At 36.8% G+C, this 19,255-nt stretch overlaps 1 protein-coding gene across 1 annotated transcript in view; it reads right to left on the bottom strand.

Moving 5' to 3' along the window:
* Positions 1 to 19,255, bottom strand: part of PARD3B (par-3 family cell polarity regulator beta) — a 382,717-nt gene that overhangs the window by 164,020 nt on the left and 199,442 nt on the right. Inside the window, exons 14-17 of the mRNA XM_017735561.1 lie at positions 18,480 to 18,579; positions 16,338 to 16,453; positions 8,484 to 8,504; positions 4,682 to 4,726 (exon numbers count right to left, since the gene is read on the bottom strand). Coding sequence (XP_017591050.1) covers positions 4,682 to 4,726; positions 8,484 to 8,504; positions 16,338 to 16,453; positions 18,480 to 18,579 — 282 coding nt within the window. The remainder of the gene's footprint in view (positions 1 to 4,681; positions 4,727 to 8,483; positions 8,505 to 16,337; positions 16,454 to 18,479; positions 18,580 to 19,255) is intronic.

The following is a 19,255-nucleotide window of genomic DNA, read 5'->3' on the forward strand; positions in this document are numbered from 1 at the left end:
ATAATCCACAGTTTAATTATTCAAAGCTTACAGAGCCACGAGTTGTGGGTAACAGAGTGAACTGAAGCATCATAGAAAGGTACTTGCTCAGTTTTTGAGCCAGTCACACTGAAATGGCACCGAGCATCACACGGGCTGAACGAAGGGAAAAATCACATTGCACAGTTTCCAGTGACATGACACTGCTTATATCCAGTATCCAAGCCAAGACACATAGGTCAGGCTACAATGGTATTGCTGAGGTATACTGCAGACTGTGAAGTACACAAGTCCTCTTCACATTTACAAGAATGATTGAAGCAGCCAAGTATTACACTTATTCTCAAAGAGAATAAAAAAAATTTCAAATCGACCTTTTTTTCCCTCTCAGAAATGCAAAGGGAAGGGTCAGATTCCATATGCTAGATGCTTTCAGTTAGTGGCAAGGCCCTTGTTTGGACAGACACTTCATTGCGTATGCCAGGCAGCTCAGTCATTTACATGAGTCTTTTCTACTGTGGACCTGGTTACTATATAAATCCTTATGAACCCAGTACTAAACCCAATGCTCCCTTTGAAAAGCTGAGCTTTAATGACATCTACAGCAGCAAGAAGGCTTATTTAATAAAATTATAAGATCAGGCATAAGGAGAGGAGAACAGCACTTCCCTATCCACCTCTTCGACATAATTGTGTTACCTGCAAATCAAACTTATTACAACGGCAGCAGTCTCAAACAAGCCCGGCAGCATGCACCAAGCTTTCCGTAGTCTTTCCTAAATCCACTATTAACCCCCACCAGAATCCTTGATTAAAAGGAAGCCTCTTGTGCTACAGAACTATGCAAAAACCACAGGATTTTTCTGGTGTTCCAATAGCTCACACTTAGCCTTTACAAAACCTCAGAAAAATGTCCTTAATGCAGAATACATCCTGCCATTAAAGGATGCAGAGATACACCAAGACCTTTAACCTAAATTATTCCGAACTATCTCCACTTTTCATCTGAATTGCAGTTTAACCACAACTCAGTCACCCACACACGAAGCAGTACAGCTGTGATGGCACTCAGGTCCCAGGATAGCCTGCCTTGCAGGGTTTAGCTGTACAGCTGCCTCTCCAGACCTTCTTTTCCAGAACACTAACCTTACCTACAGGCTGAACAGCCACATGGGAACTGCACTGCCAGCAAAATTAACATTAAGGGACAGAGCTTGACCAGAAGCATCCTTCCAACTATCCCAATGGGCCTTTTCCTACTCAGATCCTAACCCTATCTCTTGCCATATGTTGTGGTTTAAACACATAGCATTAATTCAAATTCAGCTTGGTAACAGAGCTACCCCCCTATCACTCAGCCTTGCTGGTACTAAGCCATAGCCCAGTCACATGCTCCTCACATAGCAGCCAGCAAGAAAATAGGATCTTACTCATCTTGTCTCAGAACTGTCTTGAAACACAACCCCAGCCAAAAGCATGGTCTAGTGACATTAAAATAAAAATAGGAAAGCTTTTTTGACCATTTTGCTAATTAATATGTCAGAGCTCATAAAGAAAGACTCATCAGCTTTTCTCCAGCACTGCATCATCTGAAAGAGCTGTGTCAGCAGGGACCTCAGCAGACAGTCAATACATACTAAAAGTGTTCTAAGCAGTAAATCAGAACACAAAAAAGAATTTTAGAAAAAAAATTAAAATAGCTGCAAAAAATTCAGTACTCATTTTCAGTACTCAATATGCAAGTCTTGCCCTTCTTTATAAAGATATTCTCTTAACTGCCCTAGAACTGCTTTTAGAAGAAGCTAGGAGTTTATGAAAAACTAAGCTAAAGCTTGCTGATTTTTCATCTTTGTGAATTTTTAAGGATCTTCTCTGCTTTACAACAGAGGCACCGCTTGTCTGCTTCTCATTCTCATCATTGGTATTGGCATACCATTGCTGAGCACACAGGAAGGTTACAGAGGACAAATTCTTCCTTAGAGGATTCAGAGAAGTTGTCTTACACACACACAGTCTGAAATCTGTTTTTTTTCCAGAAAAGGACAAGGAGGCATCAATACAGCACTTCACTGCTTTTGCTGATGGCATTGTGGAAAACATTTTCAACACTAAGAACACCTGTAACCACAGCAGGGGTTTTCCATCCAGCCAGATCAAGGACAGGCCAGGTTTGAGAACCAGAATTCACAGGGGGGTTTCTATGAGGGTCACATACACATGTGGAACAAAGCTCCAGCCATCTTCCCACAGAACATGCTTACAAGCTCAGGATGTATCTAGACATACCTCTAAAAATCAAATCTACTTTTTAAGGAGGGTGGGGGGAAAGGAGCTACTGCTTCTGAGTGCAATATACAAAGAGACAGATGGGGCTAGAGCTACAGATCCTTCTAATTCCTGAGTCTTACGGAGAATTGTTTTCACGCTTTTTGAAATGAATGCACGCCTCTAACTCCTGCTGCTGCTGCTCAGTAACATGTAATATGTGAGGGATAAAGTAACTGTACCAAAGGCTGAGACTAAACTGAAGAGCCATTGCCCCAGAAGAAACAGAAAGGATATTCCCCTAGAGAGAATTACTCTGCTGCGTATTCTATAGAACAAGTGAAGGAGAGATAGGATAATTGCATTGATTGTGAGTAGGTGATAATTAATTCTGTAGAGAAATACATTTAGTTTCCTGAAGTCTAGAATAGGATGGAAACTCTTCATTTTGTAATGAGAAAATAACTGTGTTTTGCTTGCAGCACAAGAAGCTGCAATGTCTCCTTTTTAACATTCTTAAGGTCCCTATAGGAAGGCAGCACAATGAATGATGTTAAAACAGGAGTTCTGTGGTGTGACTGAATGCCAGAAAATTGCACATATGACATATAATTCTAGAAAGCATAGAGTAAAAAGGGACCAGAGAAAAAGAACACTGCGTTCTTGAACAGACCTTTAAATTAAATATATGAATGGAAATATGAGGAAACCAAAATTTCAGCTTGATTTCTCTTTATGAAGCATTAGGAAATGGAACATAGCGAGCAGGAGAAATGTTTTCCAATGGTATTTGAACAGTAAAGTGGATAGGACCAACAAAAATAATTTACACACCAACCCTCTCAGAAGTTAGCTAGATTCTTTTATTCCTAAAAGGGAAAAAAAAAAGAAACAACTTGAGGAATCTTTGTGCCTATTCCTTGGGTGATCTGCTGGCCACTGATTTTAGTTTATGAAGGAAGATCTTAGGTATATGTAAGAGATCTGTGAGGAATAAGTAAAGCAAACAAGCCAAAGTTCAATAAACATGGGTCTACATGTTCATATAAAATTTGTAGGTGTCTTCAAACAGAAAACTTTTCAAAGTCAGTTTTCAAGAATCTGCAGAAGTGCGCAGAAGAAATATCAAATGCTACTAAAAATTACATTATAAAGCTTAATGTACCTACAACAATTGATTGCCAAAGAGTTATAATCTCACCCCTCCAATATTCTTTGATAGCAGCAAATTCCATTGATCTTTGGTAAACTGCATGATGTTGCAATGTTTGTAGTAATTTTTCTGAACAGGGAAAAGTCCAAGGGCAACACCCCCAGCTTCTTCAAGTTGACAAGATCATTTCTTTGAAGCTTTCACATTCCCAAAAGAGAAAGCTGGAAGAACTGTTTTTCTTCCCAGGAGTGATAATATTACAAGACATACGAACTATTCCCTGATTCAGAAAGAGAATCCAAGAACTTCACAGGCTTAGGAAAGATGCCAAAAAAATTTAAAAAGAATTTGTCTACTAAGTTCAGGAAAAAGTCTTCAGATAAGGAAAATCCACACCAGAGAACTAAAGGAGGACACCCACTTGTAGAGAGAAGGAATACCATGAACAATCAGGAATCTCACAGCTGACCTTCCTTTACATGAATTCAGCCTCTTAGATCTATCAATAGAGTGGAAAAAGGCATGTACAATGTGCTACAAAGGGGCAGCCTGAAACTTCAGGATGTTCTAACATCAGAAGAGATTGCCGAATAACTAAAGTTTTCTAGGAAGTTTAAGGTTTCTCATGTCAGCTTACCCACAGCTCATGAAAAATTACAATCTTACGTGACATAGCCTTGGAAGTTTTTTTAATACAACAGCTGCAAGCTGTACAATACCATGGCATGGTTGGTGAACTTATTTAGTAAGCAGGTACAGTAATTACAGCACTATGGGCTAATTTTCTTTTATTATTATCACCTGAAAAGTTTAAGAAAAACCAAATTATTTCTCCTGCACAATGAAAGGAAAAGCTGTAACACTTTTTTTTACTCTGTAGAATTTTTTTAGTGTTGTCTTCCATATTCCTGGTAATGGAAGGGCAACTCAGAGCAAGAAGAGAAAGCAAAGAAACACTTGTACTTCTCAAAGTGTGTATTGTTTAAGTCTCTACACTCCATAAGAGACACTGCACTTCCACTTATTTGAAAGTGCATTTTCTTCAATTTACAACACCTGTACTGAAAAATAAAGTTACAACTCTTCCTGAGAATGACTTGGCAACATACACTACCTGGTTAAGAGCAATCCCTAATTCATCATCATTCAACTTGGAGTCAGTGCATACAAAGTAATGCCTCAATTGGCCTCTTCATCACCACAGTTTCTGGAAGCTGATTTCATTTACTGCCCATGCTACTTTTAAGTTGCTGACTTTTTCTCCAAAATAGGAGGACAGCTTACCCGATTTGTGTCCGGCCAACAAACCAACTTTGCTTTCATCTGCCACTGGAGAAATAAAAGAAAAGACACAAAGATCAGAAACTTATTTAAATTCACAAGCCTTTGAAACACTGTCATATTATTTCAGACACAGCATCATGAATCTTTAAATTATAATAATATGAAAAAAAAAAAGCCTTTCTTTACCTAATCCCCATGGGGTGCTTCAAAGTCCAAATATCTGAATCAAAGCCCTCTGAAACCAATAAAAGGACTACCAGCAGTCCTTGTGGGTTACAGATCAGGACCTCAGCACTTACACACTCAAAACTGAGTTGTCAGAAGAGCAATTGCACTTGTAAATAACTCATCTTGCCAGACAAATCACAGGGCATAGGAGAGTTGTAACATTTTCAGATCAAAGACCTCAATTGTAAAAAGAATCCAGATGTGGAAACCTTCCCATCTGCAAGACATCTCACTGCCTCACAGGACCTCTGCAGATAATAAGGTCTCCCAAACACTGATCTTTTGAAGGCTTATGCATGTTTTGTATGTTATATTTTGTCTATAAATTGTAATTTTGGAGTATTTCACATCATCTTATAAAGGAAGTTGTTTGCAGTAGCAACAGTTTGCAGACAGTAGTGGAGGAGCAAATTCTGAATGTAACAGGAATTGGAAGTTCTGTTCAGTAACTTCAGTTTATCATCACATATCTCAAGAAACTAATTAAAATACTCTCCTGGAGGGCTGAGGGGAAGAACCAATCACTATTTCTTAAAACGAATTCTATGCAAAGAAATGGTGGTAAATGTAATGTTAGGGATGATAAAACAAGAACAGGAAATGAATGTGAGGGTTGAAAGCTTATCCTTCAACTCTGCCTGCCCAAGCACTCCCTTATAGCTCGCCTTAAAACATAATCTCTTTATATGATAAAATAAATTGTCAAGTCATACCAAAAATTCCATAAATGCAAACTTAAACAAGCTCTGTATAGCGGTCACTATAAAAAGTTTACATAGAGGGTTATCTGTAATGATACAAGAACCTGCTATTTTCTACCCAGGAAAGAGCAGTACAGTAGTTACTGACACTTGGGAGTTACTACTGGGAAAATAATCACAGTAAATATTTTCTTATATTGCCTCCCCACTTGACATTTAGGGAAGCTTTTATCCTCAAAAATCAAGATTCAGGACTGGGATTCACAACTGGAGTCATGAATCCACAAATGACCACTGTATCTCTTCTCTACTTCCGTGATCTAATTGTCACCTGATTATCAGCAAACTGACATAGTGTAGAGTTTTTGTGGGATGACAGTGCTAATAAGGTAAGACTAATTCTGTTTGCAGCATTATGTAGCGATTCTGCTAAACAAAACGGCAGTGGGACTAGTAAAAATTAGAAGTGCAAACAAAACTCAAGGAAGTTCTGCGCTCTTTGACCTTTCAACTTTTTTCTAGTCCCTAGAAATGATAACTATTGAACTCCTTGCTATGCAGTTTGATCCTATAACGCAAAATGACTGGACAAGGATTTAGGATTTACTATAAGGATAGTTCAAACTCATCTTCCTCCTCCCTCCCCTCAAATTTCTCTCTAAGCAAAACAACCATGGAAAACTTTGGTCCTAAAGATCAGTGCTCTGACAAGTTATGATTGTGTGAAAACAAGGGATTATAATGGAAACTGATTCACAACCTTAATTACAGCAGTCACTAATGGCAACCAGTATAATGTATGATAATTACTTAAAGCAGGTAATGTTACAGTACATAGGAACTTTAGAAAAAAGACAAAACCCAAGGTTCATAGTATTTTTTTTAAAACTATGCTGATGACTAGGTTTGCCTGAAACTAAGTTTTATATTATTAAAAGGGATAAATCCATTTAACATAATCATACTTTACACACCAGCTTCACACACAAAAATTAGATTTTAATACTGGAGGGAAAAAAGGAAGAATAAAATGATTAAAAAATGAAAAATAATCTTACCAAAATACAAGGTTAGCATTATGAGTTTAAGCACACACATGCACAAAAACTGGGAAATGCAAATATTAAAGTTCTATATCAAAGTTTGAGCAAAATACGTGTGCACCTCCACAGGGTAGTTTTCATTTCATGGGTTATTACGCTTAGGCAGGGCCTTCTAGGCTGGCCATCTTTCATTAGACTGAACAGGAGTAGCACAGAAAAGACCACTGGAAAAGAATCCTATTCCTTCCCTTGTTTCCCCTGGAAACAAGGAGAAGACAACAGAAAAAAAAAAAAAAAGGAATAAAAGAAAAAGGCTAACAGAAGATAAATACTTTGTATGCCAAGGTTGAAAACTAAAGATTTCATTTAGGAAGTACACTGGACATCCTGTTACACAAAACACCATTTGAAAACACTTCTTTGCACGTTGTTCAAAATTGATACAAACATTCAGTTATGACAAAAATAGTCTCTCTCTAGTCCTTGGCCTTTGAAAAAAGACAAGAACTAAGAGGAAATTTATTTTCTAAGATTCTACTAGTGTTAGCCTGTCTTTGTAGAAAATCACCTGAAAGATTTTAAACAAGGAAAAAATACCATCTACTCTTAGAACTCAAGTAAAAAGAATTCTAATTATTTTAACATCAAATAGTAATTACTTTGCAAATAACTGAAATATTTCAGCTCAAAAAGATCATACTTGGGAATGCACAAGTAACTTTTTATGAAGACACTAGAATTACTGTATATTCTTGAGCCAGAATTATTAAATGCATAACATCTCAAAAAACCCCAAAACCACCTAATTTGGGGACAGCAAAGAAAAATCTCAAAAAAAAAAAAAAAAAAAGGTTCATACAAGAGAATAAATAGATTCACTAACAAGAAGACACTTCTCCTTAATTTGTGACTCAAACAAATACTTCACATTTTGAAAGGTCCCTGGAACCCCAGGGATTGTTAGTTCATGAAGTTATTAATGTTTGTCCGTAGAAATCATGCCAGCTCTTTTAAAGTAACATCTATTATTTAGGAACCACATTTTCACCACAGAAACCAGTTATGCATTCACCGTCACTACTCAAAGTAATTGCTGAAATAAAAATGAAAGAAGTTCTACAGCTACTTAATAAAATCATGGACATTTGGAGGCCTAGAAAGACCACAGATTATGCAAAATGGAATATTACCAAACCAAACAAATCTGTCCAGCTGATAGGAAACAACTGTCACTTTTTTTAAACTACGCCAACAACCACTAGAGAGGGTAAGAAACCCCATCTCTCTATGCCATGAATGATTAGAATTTTTTAGTATTTCCTACAGTAATATTCTGGAGTGCTGTTTTGCTTCAAGAAAATAAATAGTATTGTTTAGCAACAGTAAAAGCACCCAACGTGCCTTCATGTCCTTCCACGTACATGTTTTGACTGCCATTTCTGTGCCCTACTCAAGGTAGCCATTTGAATTGCGTGACTTCCAATCGTTTAGCACACAACCACCTTCTGTACCTCTCAAAGTTTGCCTCAAATACAGTCCAGGCTTACACACAGGTAAACAATCTAGTTCCAAACTGCGGTTTAGAGAAGCACAAATCAATTCTGCTGCCAATCATGATAACCAATTTCCCTCCTTCTGCCCAGTTCAATTGCTGAACCATTACATTACTTTTCCCCAAACCAAAGAGTTACTACCGTTCACAAGATACAGGGTGCTGCTTAAGGGACTCTTTTGTGAAGGATCAGTTTTGCACATTGACCAAGAGCTACTAAAAAATCTTCTAAACATGCAAAAGTCACATGTGTTTCTGCTGGACAAACTGACACGTACCTTTGAAGACCAGCTGCAGTTCTGTGCTCAGAAAAGAAGCAAACAAGGATTAAAATTACAATTAATGAGGAATAATAATACAAGATACTGAAACACAAAAGAATTTCCTAAAAAACAAATTTCCTAACAAATACCTTTTTTAGTTAACAGGAAGCCAAATATAAAATTTCTCACTGTACATGAATCAATCCATAAGGGCTGTATTCCCGAACTACATATATAAATAATGCTTCTATACTTTTCAGAAGCCATCAGTTTCTATGGTAAAAACACATGATAAGAAAGCAAAGCCTCAAATGGGTCACTGTTTTTTCCTGGTATCCTTACCCAGCCTTTTCATCATAATGAAGACAGTGCATCATCCATTAATTTTAGTCAGTGATAGTGCCAAGGACATAATTCTCCTGCCAGTTTTATTTTCTGGGTGAAGCGTTTCCCCATCGAGGAGCGGCATAAATCACTCAGAGAAGTGGTGTCAATTGTTGTCTCACAACCACCACTTAGAAAATGCTGATTTCTGTTCTAGGTTTGCCCTGAAGTGCTGCATACAAATACCACAGGCTAAAATCCACAGTAGCAATAAAATGTGTGTATCAGAAAGGGCAAACTTGCACTGTCTTAAAATATTTTCCTTCAGTAATTCCCTCTCCTCACCTGTCCTTCATATAAGGGCTTTTATTCTGGGGTCACCCAGATATCCACCAACTACTCACTCATGAAGGTTTAGGAGTCCTTAATAGCTTTCTGTTCAGTGTTGAAAAGCTCTGAGACTACCAAAAGGCTTGCACAAGGGCCAAGGGGAAAAAAAAAAAAAAAGGGTAAGCCTTTTCCAAAATGGCATCTAACACAATACTTGGGATACCCTGTTCAGCACATTCAAAGGCAGGAATAAATCACACCCAAACCGAGATTCTGGATTCTTTTTCTCTCCTGTACAAGGTTTTCTCTAATTAGATTTTTCAGAACAATTTTGTTAGAACTGATTTAATACTTCGATTCAATTGTGTTCGGAGAAGATCCCCAAGGGATACATCTTGTGTGTCAGCACATGGGAATGAAAGTGCTTAAGCTTGCATTTACTATTACTACTGCTTGTTGAAGAACCAGCAGTACAGTTGAGGCTGTCCACTGGGCACATTTAAGTTTAAATGGAAGTTTTTCTCCCGGCAGAAAAAAACCATTGTTTTACAATTTCCCAGCCGGCATGATACAAATTTCTTCACTTTCTTGTAGTGCCATAACTACTCGTTCTTGAAGATTACACTGTTAATTGAGGCCATCACGGCTTCTTTTACACTTTTGTTGTCTTTTCTAATCCCCTCTCACCTCTGTTCCAGAGAAACCATACTAGGCTAAAACTCCCCCGCTGCACGTCTTCCGCATGTCATTAACACTTCTTCCAAATTCCTAGGGTTAAACTACAAGTTCCTAATGTAATCTGTCATTCACTGATTGAAAGCATTGATAGGGAACAGATTTAAGACAAAGTTTAGACAACATATATTTATACCAGTGTTCTTAAAAGTTACTTCATTATCATCTTTACCTTCTTTCTTACAGTAGCTATACATTAACTTAATTGCTGTTTTCTCCCCCAACACTTTCATAATCTAACTGCATTAACAGATCCACTCAAACTTAACACTAAAGCAGCCTAAAAAAACCACCTCAAGCATGTGTTACTAAGTTCTCAGCTGTGTCACCATCACAGCTCACACGATGCTCTCAGTCTGCTCCACAACAAACTTCCTTGTGTCTTAAGATGATTTCTACAAAACCAGTCCAGAAAGTTGATATTCTCATCTGCCCACTTCTGCCTTTATGCCACAACTCACCATCCCGTCAACTGCATCAGTGCAGATTTGGTGTAAAACTGAACAACAAAATTAGCCTTGTTAAAAGCCTCTCTTCACAAACAGAAAAAACCTAATTTCAGTCTTATTTCAATTCATTTAACAGTGTCCCTATCACTTAAGAAATGATTTTGTTTCATTCCTGACTTATAGATCTTACAAACAGAAATTTGAAAGTCATTTAAACTATGAAAACTGCATTGTGGTCATTTGTAAAAACTGATTCTGCAGAGTACCCTCAGAAAATGTACATCTAATCTGACAGTACTAGAAAGCAACTCATGATGTTAGAATATTGTTAAAATATCTTTTAGCCCTTGATACCAAAGACAATCACAGCCATAAGCAATATAGTTTTTCCTAAACCTGTAACATTTTTGTTTTTGAAAAGCCTCTCTTCCAAAGATGATTTGTTAAATTACTGTTATAAGCCAGTAACATTGAAAAGATTCTTAGAATTCTGATCTGGCTTCTCCAATTCCTCATTAATGCTCTAACAACCCTAACTAGCTCCTAAATCCAGTTCTGAAATTGGTTTCAACTCAAAGCAACCAAATAAATGTATTGCATACATATGACATGGTTAACAAAACAATGACTATAAAATACCAAACTACTTTTTGTCCCACTAATACCACAACTCTCACTAGGGACTTCCCAAATGCATTCTCTCAATTGTATCTGAATCCAAACATTGCTTGAAAGAGCAATCTTCATTAGCTCTGTCTGGTCCTCATTTGGCTATGTTTTGAGATATTTATTTCAGTTTACAGAAATTACACTCAGAGTAACAATAATCTGCTTCAGAGCAAACCATGAAGCAGCTAATAGCATCTTGATTGCATTTTCCACATCCTTCTGGATATGGGACACAGGTTTCCCTTTATTTTGAGGCGTTTTAGAAGTATGAACTGTAATCGAATGCATCCCTTCACTGACAAAGAAATTAGCATTTAGTTAAATACTAGCTTCCTTGCAGAATACTCCATACCTTATACCTTGCACATTTACTTGCTAATTATTCCTAAATAAATAAGTTGGCCAATATTTTAATAAATGTGCCCCAAGGTTAAGGGACTCCAAGTATGTCTAATGATGTTTCAGCAAACAATATTTCACTCACATTTAAAATCAAGTAAAGGACATATCCATTTCTTCAGGCTATAGAGCTTAATCAGTTAAAATTTATGGGGTTTTGCCTTTGATGGAGAAAAGAAGAGGGAATTAAGCAGCACCTTGGGATAGTGGTCATGGGTTATTAAAGCAACATCCTCAAATAAAAATCCACACAGTACTTTGCCTGAATTGATACACAACAGAATTGCTATATATTCATATGATTCAATTTCACGTTGCTTCAGGTTAAAACAAGCCACACTTTCATGTGTTTGCATACAATTCCCATGGCTGTAGTTTTTACAGTACATTTATGCACAGCCTAAACCACTCCCATGCATAAAGATCTATGGAAAGTGAGGGTGTTGGAGATAAGACACCTTCTTTCCTTTCGTTTTCATAGAGCACGCTGATTTACACCTTCCAATAAAACATTAAAAAACAATTTCACATTAACATTACAAAAATTACCTTTTTAATATCATTAAAAAAACAAACACTATTGAAAATGGATTCTGACAAAATATTAGATAGAAATTCTTCTCTAGAGAACTGTGGTAATGTAAGTGAAAATGTGTGTATATAGAAGGTTGTTAAAGGAAAGGGAAAATCATCCTTCCAATGACTTATTTAGAAGCCACTGATTTCTTAATTTTTAATCTGCTGTTAAGTTTCAAAAGAAGTGTTCCAGTTCAGTGGGAAGGGAAAACACAACATTTATTTCCACCTTTTTCATTTTGTTTTGATTATTTTTAACACTGTGCTCTAAGCACAAGTCCAAGCTTGGCATGCAGTGCAACTCTGGTTAGCACGAAGTCAGACTTTGGCCCTGCACAAATTCTTGAAGTCGCAGTTATAAGGGGGAATCTTTGCTTTGCTAACATATGGGTGACCATGGCTGAAGAACAACAAAAAAAATTCAACTGAGAGGATGTGTCAGGTGCCAGGATCAGCAGAAGAAAACAGGGGCCTGTGATCTTTTTATCACCACCTGTTCAAAATAAAAGTAGGCAAGGCAAAGAAATATATACCGTAAGACTCAGGATATGAACTCTGCCAGTGATCCAGAAAGTGCTGTCAGTATCTCAACACAGCAGCAGGGAAGAACATTAAGACTTATAGCTGACATGGAACTAATCTGTAGCCTATTACACTGAATGAAGCTGTAAATTTTGAGAAGCATTTGATCACTGTGGAAATGATGGATACTAAAACAGGGAACCAGTCACCCTGCCCCCACACACTCTGCATAAGGACATCTGCACATATGAGGCAAGTTCTGCTCGTATCTGCAAAACCAAAAAAAATATCATTACCACTGGATGTGCCTTTTTCTTTTTTTTCCTTGATTTCTACAACAGTAACTCAATGACACATGCCATTGATTTTTATTTTATTTTTTAAAGTAGGTTCAAGCAAAAACTAACTCATCTGGAAAGAAAATGAGTTCTTGAAGTACACCAACTTCAGGCAATGCTACTTTTGGGTTCATGCTATCTGTGAATTTGGCAATTAAGACTTGTGTCAGTGCATAGGACTCACGGCATGACAGCCTAAATAACCAGGTGGCAGTAGTTCATGCCCTCTGCTCCTGCCCAGCTGCCCAACCAACAATTTAGTCATGCATCAAGTGTCAATAAACTCCAGCTGCCCCACTGGCAAGTAACCTACAGCTGGATATGCCAAGTTCCTTTCACTGCAGGGTTTGCTCTGGAGAGTGACAACAACAAATTGATGCAACATGTTAGCAGTACTGAAACTTTTTCACCCATCCTTATTACCTCACATTATTCACTGAGGATATTAATTTATAGCAATTATTATTTTGTAAATAGGTATGAATGAAAAATGAATGAAAAGCAGATTAAACACTCAAAGGTTTCTGGGCCTAAATATATATAAAACTGAAAGGATAAACATCAGTGTTCAATGGGTTTCCACTGTGAACCTGTGTAATTATAAACTAGTCTTTACTTAACAGATTTGCCTTGTATATACATCAGGCCTCATCAAAGCCAGGAAGATCCTTACTATGCAATTTCACTAGCTCCCTAATTTAATGAATTTACTCTTTTCATGTAAGATTCACAATCCATAATAACATCTGGATTTTCTTCTGTTTAAAATGTTCTCTTACCCATCTTCGATGATCCTTCAGATGGGGATATCATTTAGCAATCCCTGCCTTTGTAACCTCATAATTAGGCACTGGATGCATTATACACATTTCAAGGTGAAGTAGAATATTTCCTAAGTGAGTGGCAGTACAGATTTCACATTTATGCCCTGTATTAGACCAGTTCTGTTGCCTACTGAATCTGTGATTGTCATTCTGGGTCTCTCGACCCAGTCTCTGAGTGATTTCACAGATCTGTAGAGACACATGATTCAGAGACAATTGGTTTAAAAAGAAAGAAACTGCATCTAAATCACGTGTTCTAAGGCCTCAGAGCTCCCCTCCTGGACTCCAATTCTCTGTTTTCTTCCATTCATCATGTTAGATTTGTTTTTAAAGGGACTGACAGAACTTGAGAACAAAAGAAAAGTAGTAAGTGGACAGCATCCCATGACTCCTGGAAAAATAGGGCTTAGAACATTTCAAAGAAAGGACATCTCCCCTCTGCTACCAAATTAGCTGAAAGATGACTTCCCTCTTTCCTTTTTTTTTCAGGAAACAGTGCACTGAAATCAGTAATGGGTACACAGCTGCATCTTGGGATGAGAAGTTACTACTGGTCATGACTGCAGTTAAGTAAGAAGCAAGCAAAAAACCCTAAGAAATAACTTTGTTTTCCCAAAAATCCATCCTGGAATGTGTATTATATGAATGTTCTATTTGGAAGAACATTTTTGTATACCAAACTCTTGGGATTTTATTTGTAATTGAAGCACTGTATATTGCAGTTACTTCACTTGAGATTTTCATGTTTCTGTTCCGTTTCCTCTTCCAGACAGTAGTTTCTGCTTAAAATCTTTCAAAAGGTGGGAAGCCAAACATGGTACTTCACTGCTTGCTAGAGGAAGACTGTAAAAGGCCCTAGCTTTCATCTTCCCCAGTTTCATTATTTGCCAAGCTATGTGCAAGGAATTTTACTTCATCTATTGTTATTTATAAAACAATATAGTGCAGATCTTTCATAGTCCCTCCAGTTCCTTACATGACTGTCTCAAGTAGTAGATTTACCTTCACATACCCAATCAGACTGGTTATCACCCTTTTTATTTTTTACTTTTATAACACAAGTGGCATTTTCAACAGTAACTTCTACAGACAACAATTTTTGAACAACCTAAAAGATGTATTTGTATCCCATTGTTATTTTATTTTTGTATCCAATTGTATTTTAGTTTTTAGCCACCATCATTTAGCGACTCGTATATATTCTCAAAGGATTGCTTTTGGGTGTCAAGAGCAGATTGTGTATAGAATTTGAAGTATGAGTTACCTGGCAGCTCTGAATATGCTCTCATGCACACTCCCACTGCCTAACTCTACACTGGGTGCTTATGAGCATTCTTTCTTGGGAGTTCTGTGGGAGCTGGAAGCAAACCTTTCTAAAAGATGACTCAGTAAAGCTGAACATCCATTTTTCTAGTAGACTACGTATAATTTATGTTTTGACTCAAGTCTGTAAATTCAACCATTTTTTGAGAGCACTTTCATTCTTAAAAAAGTACCCAATACATTACTCTTCATTAAAACAGTGGAACAGAAGATGAAAACGACTGATTTCTGGCCTGGTCATGCAGTAGTGTTATAATTCTGCCTTAAGACCTTTCTTAAATTAATCATATCCATTCTTATGCATTCCATGCATTAGTAACTGTCTGGCTTTCCTTACATGCCATTAGAGGAGTACACACACTTAACGTTACATCAAAATATCCTGTTAAGATGACAATAAAAATCAACAATACAAAGCCTAAGACCAGTCTGGAACATTTCAGGGGAAAAATAACCTGCAAGGTAACAAAAATCCACCTTGAATATATATATGAAATTAATTGCTTTCTATTAATGGTGTACAAAACCTGATCCAGCAAAGCACACAAATCTACTGTTAAAGATATCCTAATGGCAGTCCTCAAAGTTTCCCCATCAACACTGGAATTTGAAATAAAACCAAAACAAACAGATAAAGACTGAGTGTGGCCAAGAAGAAGCAAAATGAAAAAGAAAACCTTATCTGGGTTTTTTTGAGACTTAACAAGCTTTCTTGAACCCTCATTAAAGCCTGGCTTGGTTTTCGGCTGCAGTAACACTTCAATCTTCCACCTGCAAATGCTTTCCTGGTATTGAAAGAACCTTTTACTTTCTGCTTCACCCCCCTGCAAGATTTCCTGCACTGATGGGTAGAGAACCATAACCTTACACTCTTCAAGCATTTATAAAGACCTACTGCAACACTTTGATTGCTTGTGTTTGTCATTGTCAATGAAGAAATAAACAACTTGTGTTAGGAATGTTTCCCTTTGTCCAGTGTAGTTTTAGAATCATTTATATTCTATAAAAGAAATTACTTTTGTGATTGCTGGTTTTGCTTTATATTTTAGGCATACAAAACTTGTACAGCAATTCTTTCTGCTCATTTTTCCATCATTCCCCCTTTTCCTCAGCTAGGATTTCAATACAATGGGCCTTTAAAAAAAAAAAAACCAAACAACAAAACCCAAACAAAAAACGAACAAACTTTCTTCAGCTCCAATAAAAAGGGTATTTGCAAATAGCTGCTAGAGGAGGCTGACCATTGTTCCCATCACTGCAGCTCCTCTGCAGAAGTTACTCCCTGATGTTAGTGTTAAAGAAACAAAAGCAAGTATCAGAGATGGTGCAGATGGGCTAAGGCTAAAACGCTGACCTGCATGTCACCCCAGCCCTTCTTACCCAGATCCATGCTTTTGGAGGCTTTCAAATTAATTGATTCAGACTGCTTGGCTGGTGTCAAAGATCTGAAGTTGATGTGCTGATCTTTTAAATGCATTAATGAATTTATGATAAGTACCAGTTCAAACCACAAGTGAACTAATTAAAGACTGCCCAAATATACATGTGTTTCTTCCTCCAGCTGCTTACAGCATGCATTTTTAAAATCAGATATTGATTCTCAACTTCCTTTTCTGAGACTTAACACCTTCAGTCACTTGGTTTTTCATCACAGATGGAAATAGAAATGTGAAGGATTAGTTATAACTTTCTTTTCATTTTGCTAGTTCTATCTAACCACTGCATTTCCAAATAACATGCTACAGAATGTTGGAGAAATACTGACAATGTACCTGGATGAATTCTACTTCATCTGCTAATATAAAATTATTTTATAGCCTTGCACCACACTTATGCAGTGGCCAGAGGTCTTTTGGAACATGCTATGACTGAAGAATTCCAGGGCATTGTGGTTTGGCTGTTTTGATTTTTATTTTGTTTTGGTCTTTTTTTTTTTCCATTCTTTTACTTTAAGGCAACTTTCTAAACATTTCAAAATCGTACCTGAGTGAAACTCCAAGTAAATTTCAGCTCAAAGTGCAACACCTCAATGCAATCTGAAATCTTATGTGTCTCTTTTTGATTAGAAAAAGAAATTATTCTTTTAGGCAGTCCTAAGCAAAAAAGCAGTTCGAAAAATAAAAATATTTATTTCCAAATTGTTCAAAAGGTTTAGATTTACAGTGTCAAAATACTTTCCTAAGTATTTTCCTATGCATTTTGTTGAAATGCAATTTCAGTGAAATCCATGTGACTTGATAGAGCTGTTCAATTTCAAGAGAACTTAAGTTTTAAATGGAAAAACAATACAACACTGGAAAAGACAAAGGGCCTGTAAATTCATCATCATTTTAATACATCATCAGCATTTAAGAGAATGTTTTTCTCCTAGCTTGAAGGAAAAATTAGGAACAGATTCTAACAAACAACTGCAGTTAAGAATGTAATGCAGAATATTGCATTGATCTGAGTAGACTTGTTTGTTTATCATGTCATACATACCTGCCTGGGAGACCAGAAATAACAAAATTATTCTAGTGTAATTACTCTGTGTTAGCAAAAAGAAAATAGTTATGAAAGTTTTGTATGAAGAATTCAAGGTATGCATAATAAAATGTACCTACTCTTTGATACTACATGCAACCAATCACTTAAGGGTAGTGGGTGTTTTTACTCACTCATGCACACAAGGACAGACACATAGCTAAATTTTTAGCTGAAATGCATACGTTCTTAATATCATTGCTGTGGATGCACGACTATCAAAATTGAATACAGAGTAAATGAAGAAACAATGTTCAGCATTGCATTTCAGCATCATGATCAGGATTGGTTGCATTCATCATCAGAAGAGGTTGAAATTATGCCTTTGATTTGAATCCTGTGCTACTTGAGATAGAGAGAGTATGAGCCATGGTGAACTTCAACATGTTTACACTTTTTTCTGCACCTCCAGACTTCTGTATTTACTAAGGAAATTAAAGCTTGTACCTGCTATCAAGCATGCCAGGCTTTGCAATAGTATCTGAAAAATCTACCCAATACCTTTAGAACTGGGGAAGTGTTCATTAATTTTTCTCCTACCCATTTCAGTGTTCAGACTTACCAAAAATTCATTTTGTAACCTCAAGAATATCTTTGGGTGACATAAGGAGATTCAGTTCCTTACAAACTGTGTTTGGCTTAGACTTTGAGAGCTTTACAAGAATTCACACTGTATTTACACATTGCACCCATGGTCCAGTTTTAAATTAACTTTTTTTTTTAATTGGGATTTTGCTTTGGGATTCTTTTTGTTTCACTGAACACAAGATGGGTATCATGGATAGCAGGCATACAGCAGCTTATGCACAACTGAAATGATTGACACACTAAATGCTAAAATAACATTCACAGCTTATATTAAAATATCTTCCAGGTGACTAAAGAGAGTGGTACAAATTAAAAAAAAAAAAAAGGTCATTTTATAATCAATTAGAATTGTTATCACAACCATTACTGAGCAATGACTGCTGTAACTATTAAGAAGAGCTGAAGTCCAACCTGTGATTATAATCCTCATTCAGCAGATCCTCACTAGGATGTGGTGGGAGAGGTGGTGGGGTTTCGTTTTCACCATTGCCACGATCAGAAACTGGAAAATCTGAAATAAAATTTAGAAAGGGGTTAAATAACCTGCAGAAGCAACTACATTACACCAGTTCACTGACTGATGACTGGAAGGCCTCAAGCAATGTTGAAGTAAATCACATATTATTCAAATCCCTAAACTAACTAAACTAGAATTAAAATCACACCAAGCAGAAAATACACCCCTTGGGATTTTCCTGAAGAGCTGATTTTCAGATTTGCATATATATAATTAAAGGTAAATATAGGGAAACTTTGTACTTATAGTGAAGTTAAGTGCAAGGCACAAATTGCTTTACTCCATTTTAGTGGAGTGCTTTACTCCATTTTTAACTTCTCCATAGCTGCATCCGAACTGACTGTAGGTTCATGCTTTCAGTCCCTTTGATGGGGAGCATTTATCACCTTTCATGTACAGAAGAGAACCACATTTTCAGCAAAGACCTCAGAGGAAGAAAAATTTCTGTTATCCTATGGCAAGAGAACAAAGTGGCATTTCTTAATTACAGTCTTCACTTTCCTACCATCACGGTAACTCCTTCTTTACCTTTACAACAGCATTCAGCTAACACTAGAAAATTACTTTTTACAAAGACAAATACAAACTACTCAAACCATTCAGTGATTTGCTAAGCAACAACACTTAAATACCTGCAATATTTAATAAGACTGCAGTGCTCACTGTAGGC

The sequence above is a fragment of the Corvus brachyrhynchos genome, unplaced genomic scaffold (genome assembly GCF_000691975.1).
Source record: "Corvus brachyrhynchos isolate BGI_N302 unplaced genomic scaffold, ASM69197v1 scaffold255, whole genome shotgun sequence".
In the NCBI taxonomy this organism is placed as follows: domain Eukaryota; kingdom Metazoa; phylum Chordata; class Aves; order Passeriformes; family Corvidae; genus Corvus; species Corvus brachyrhynchos.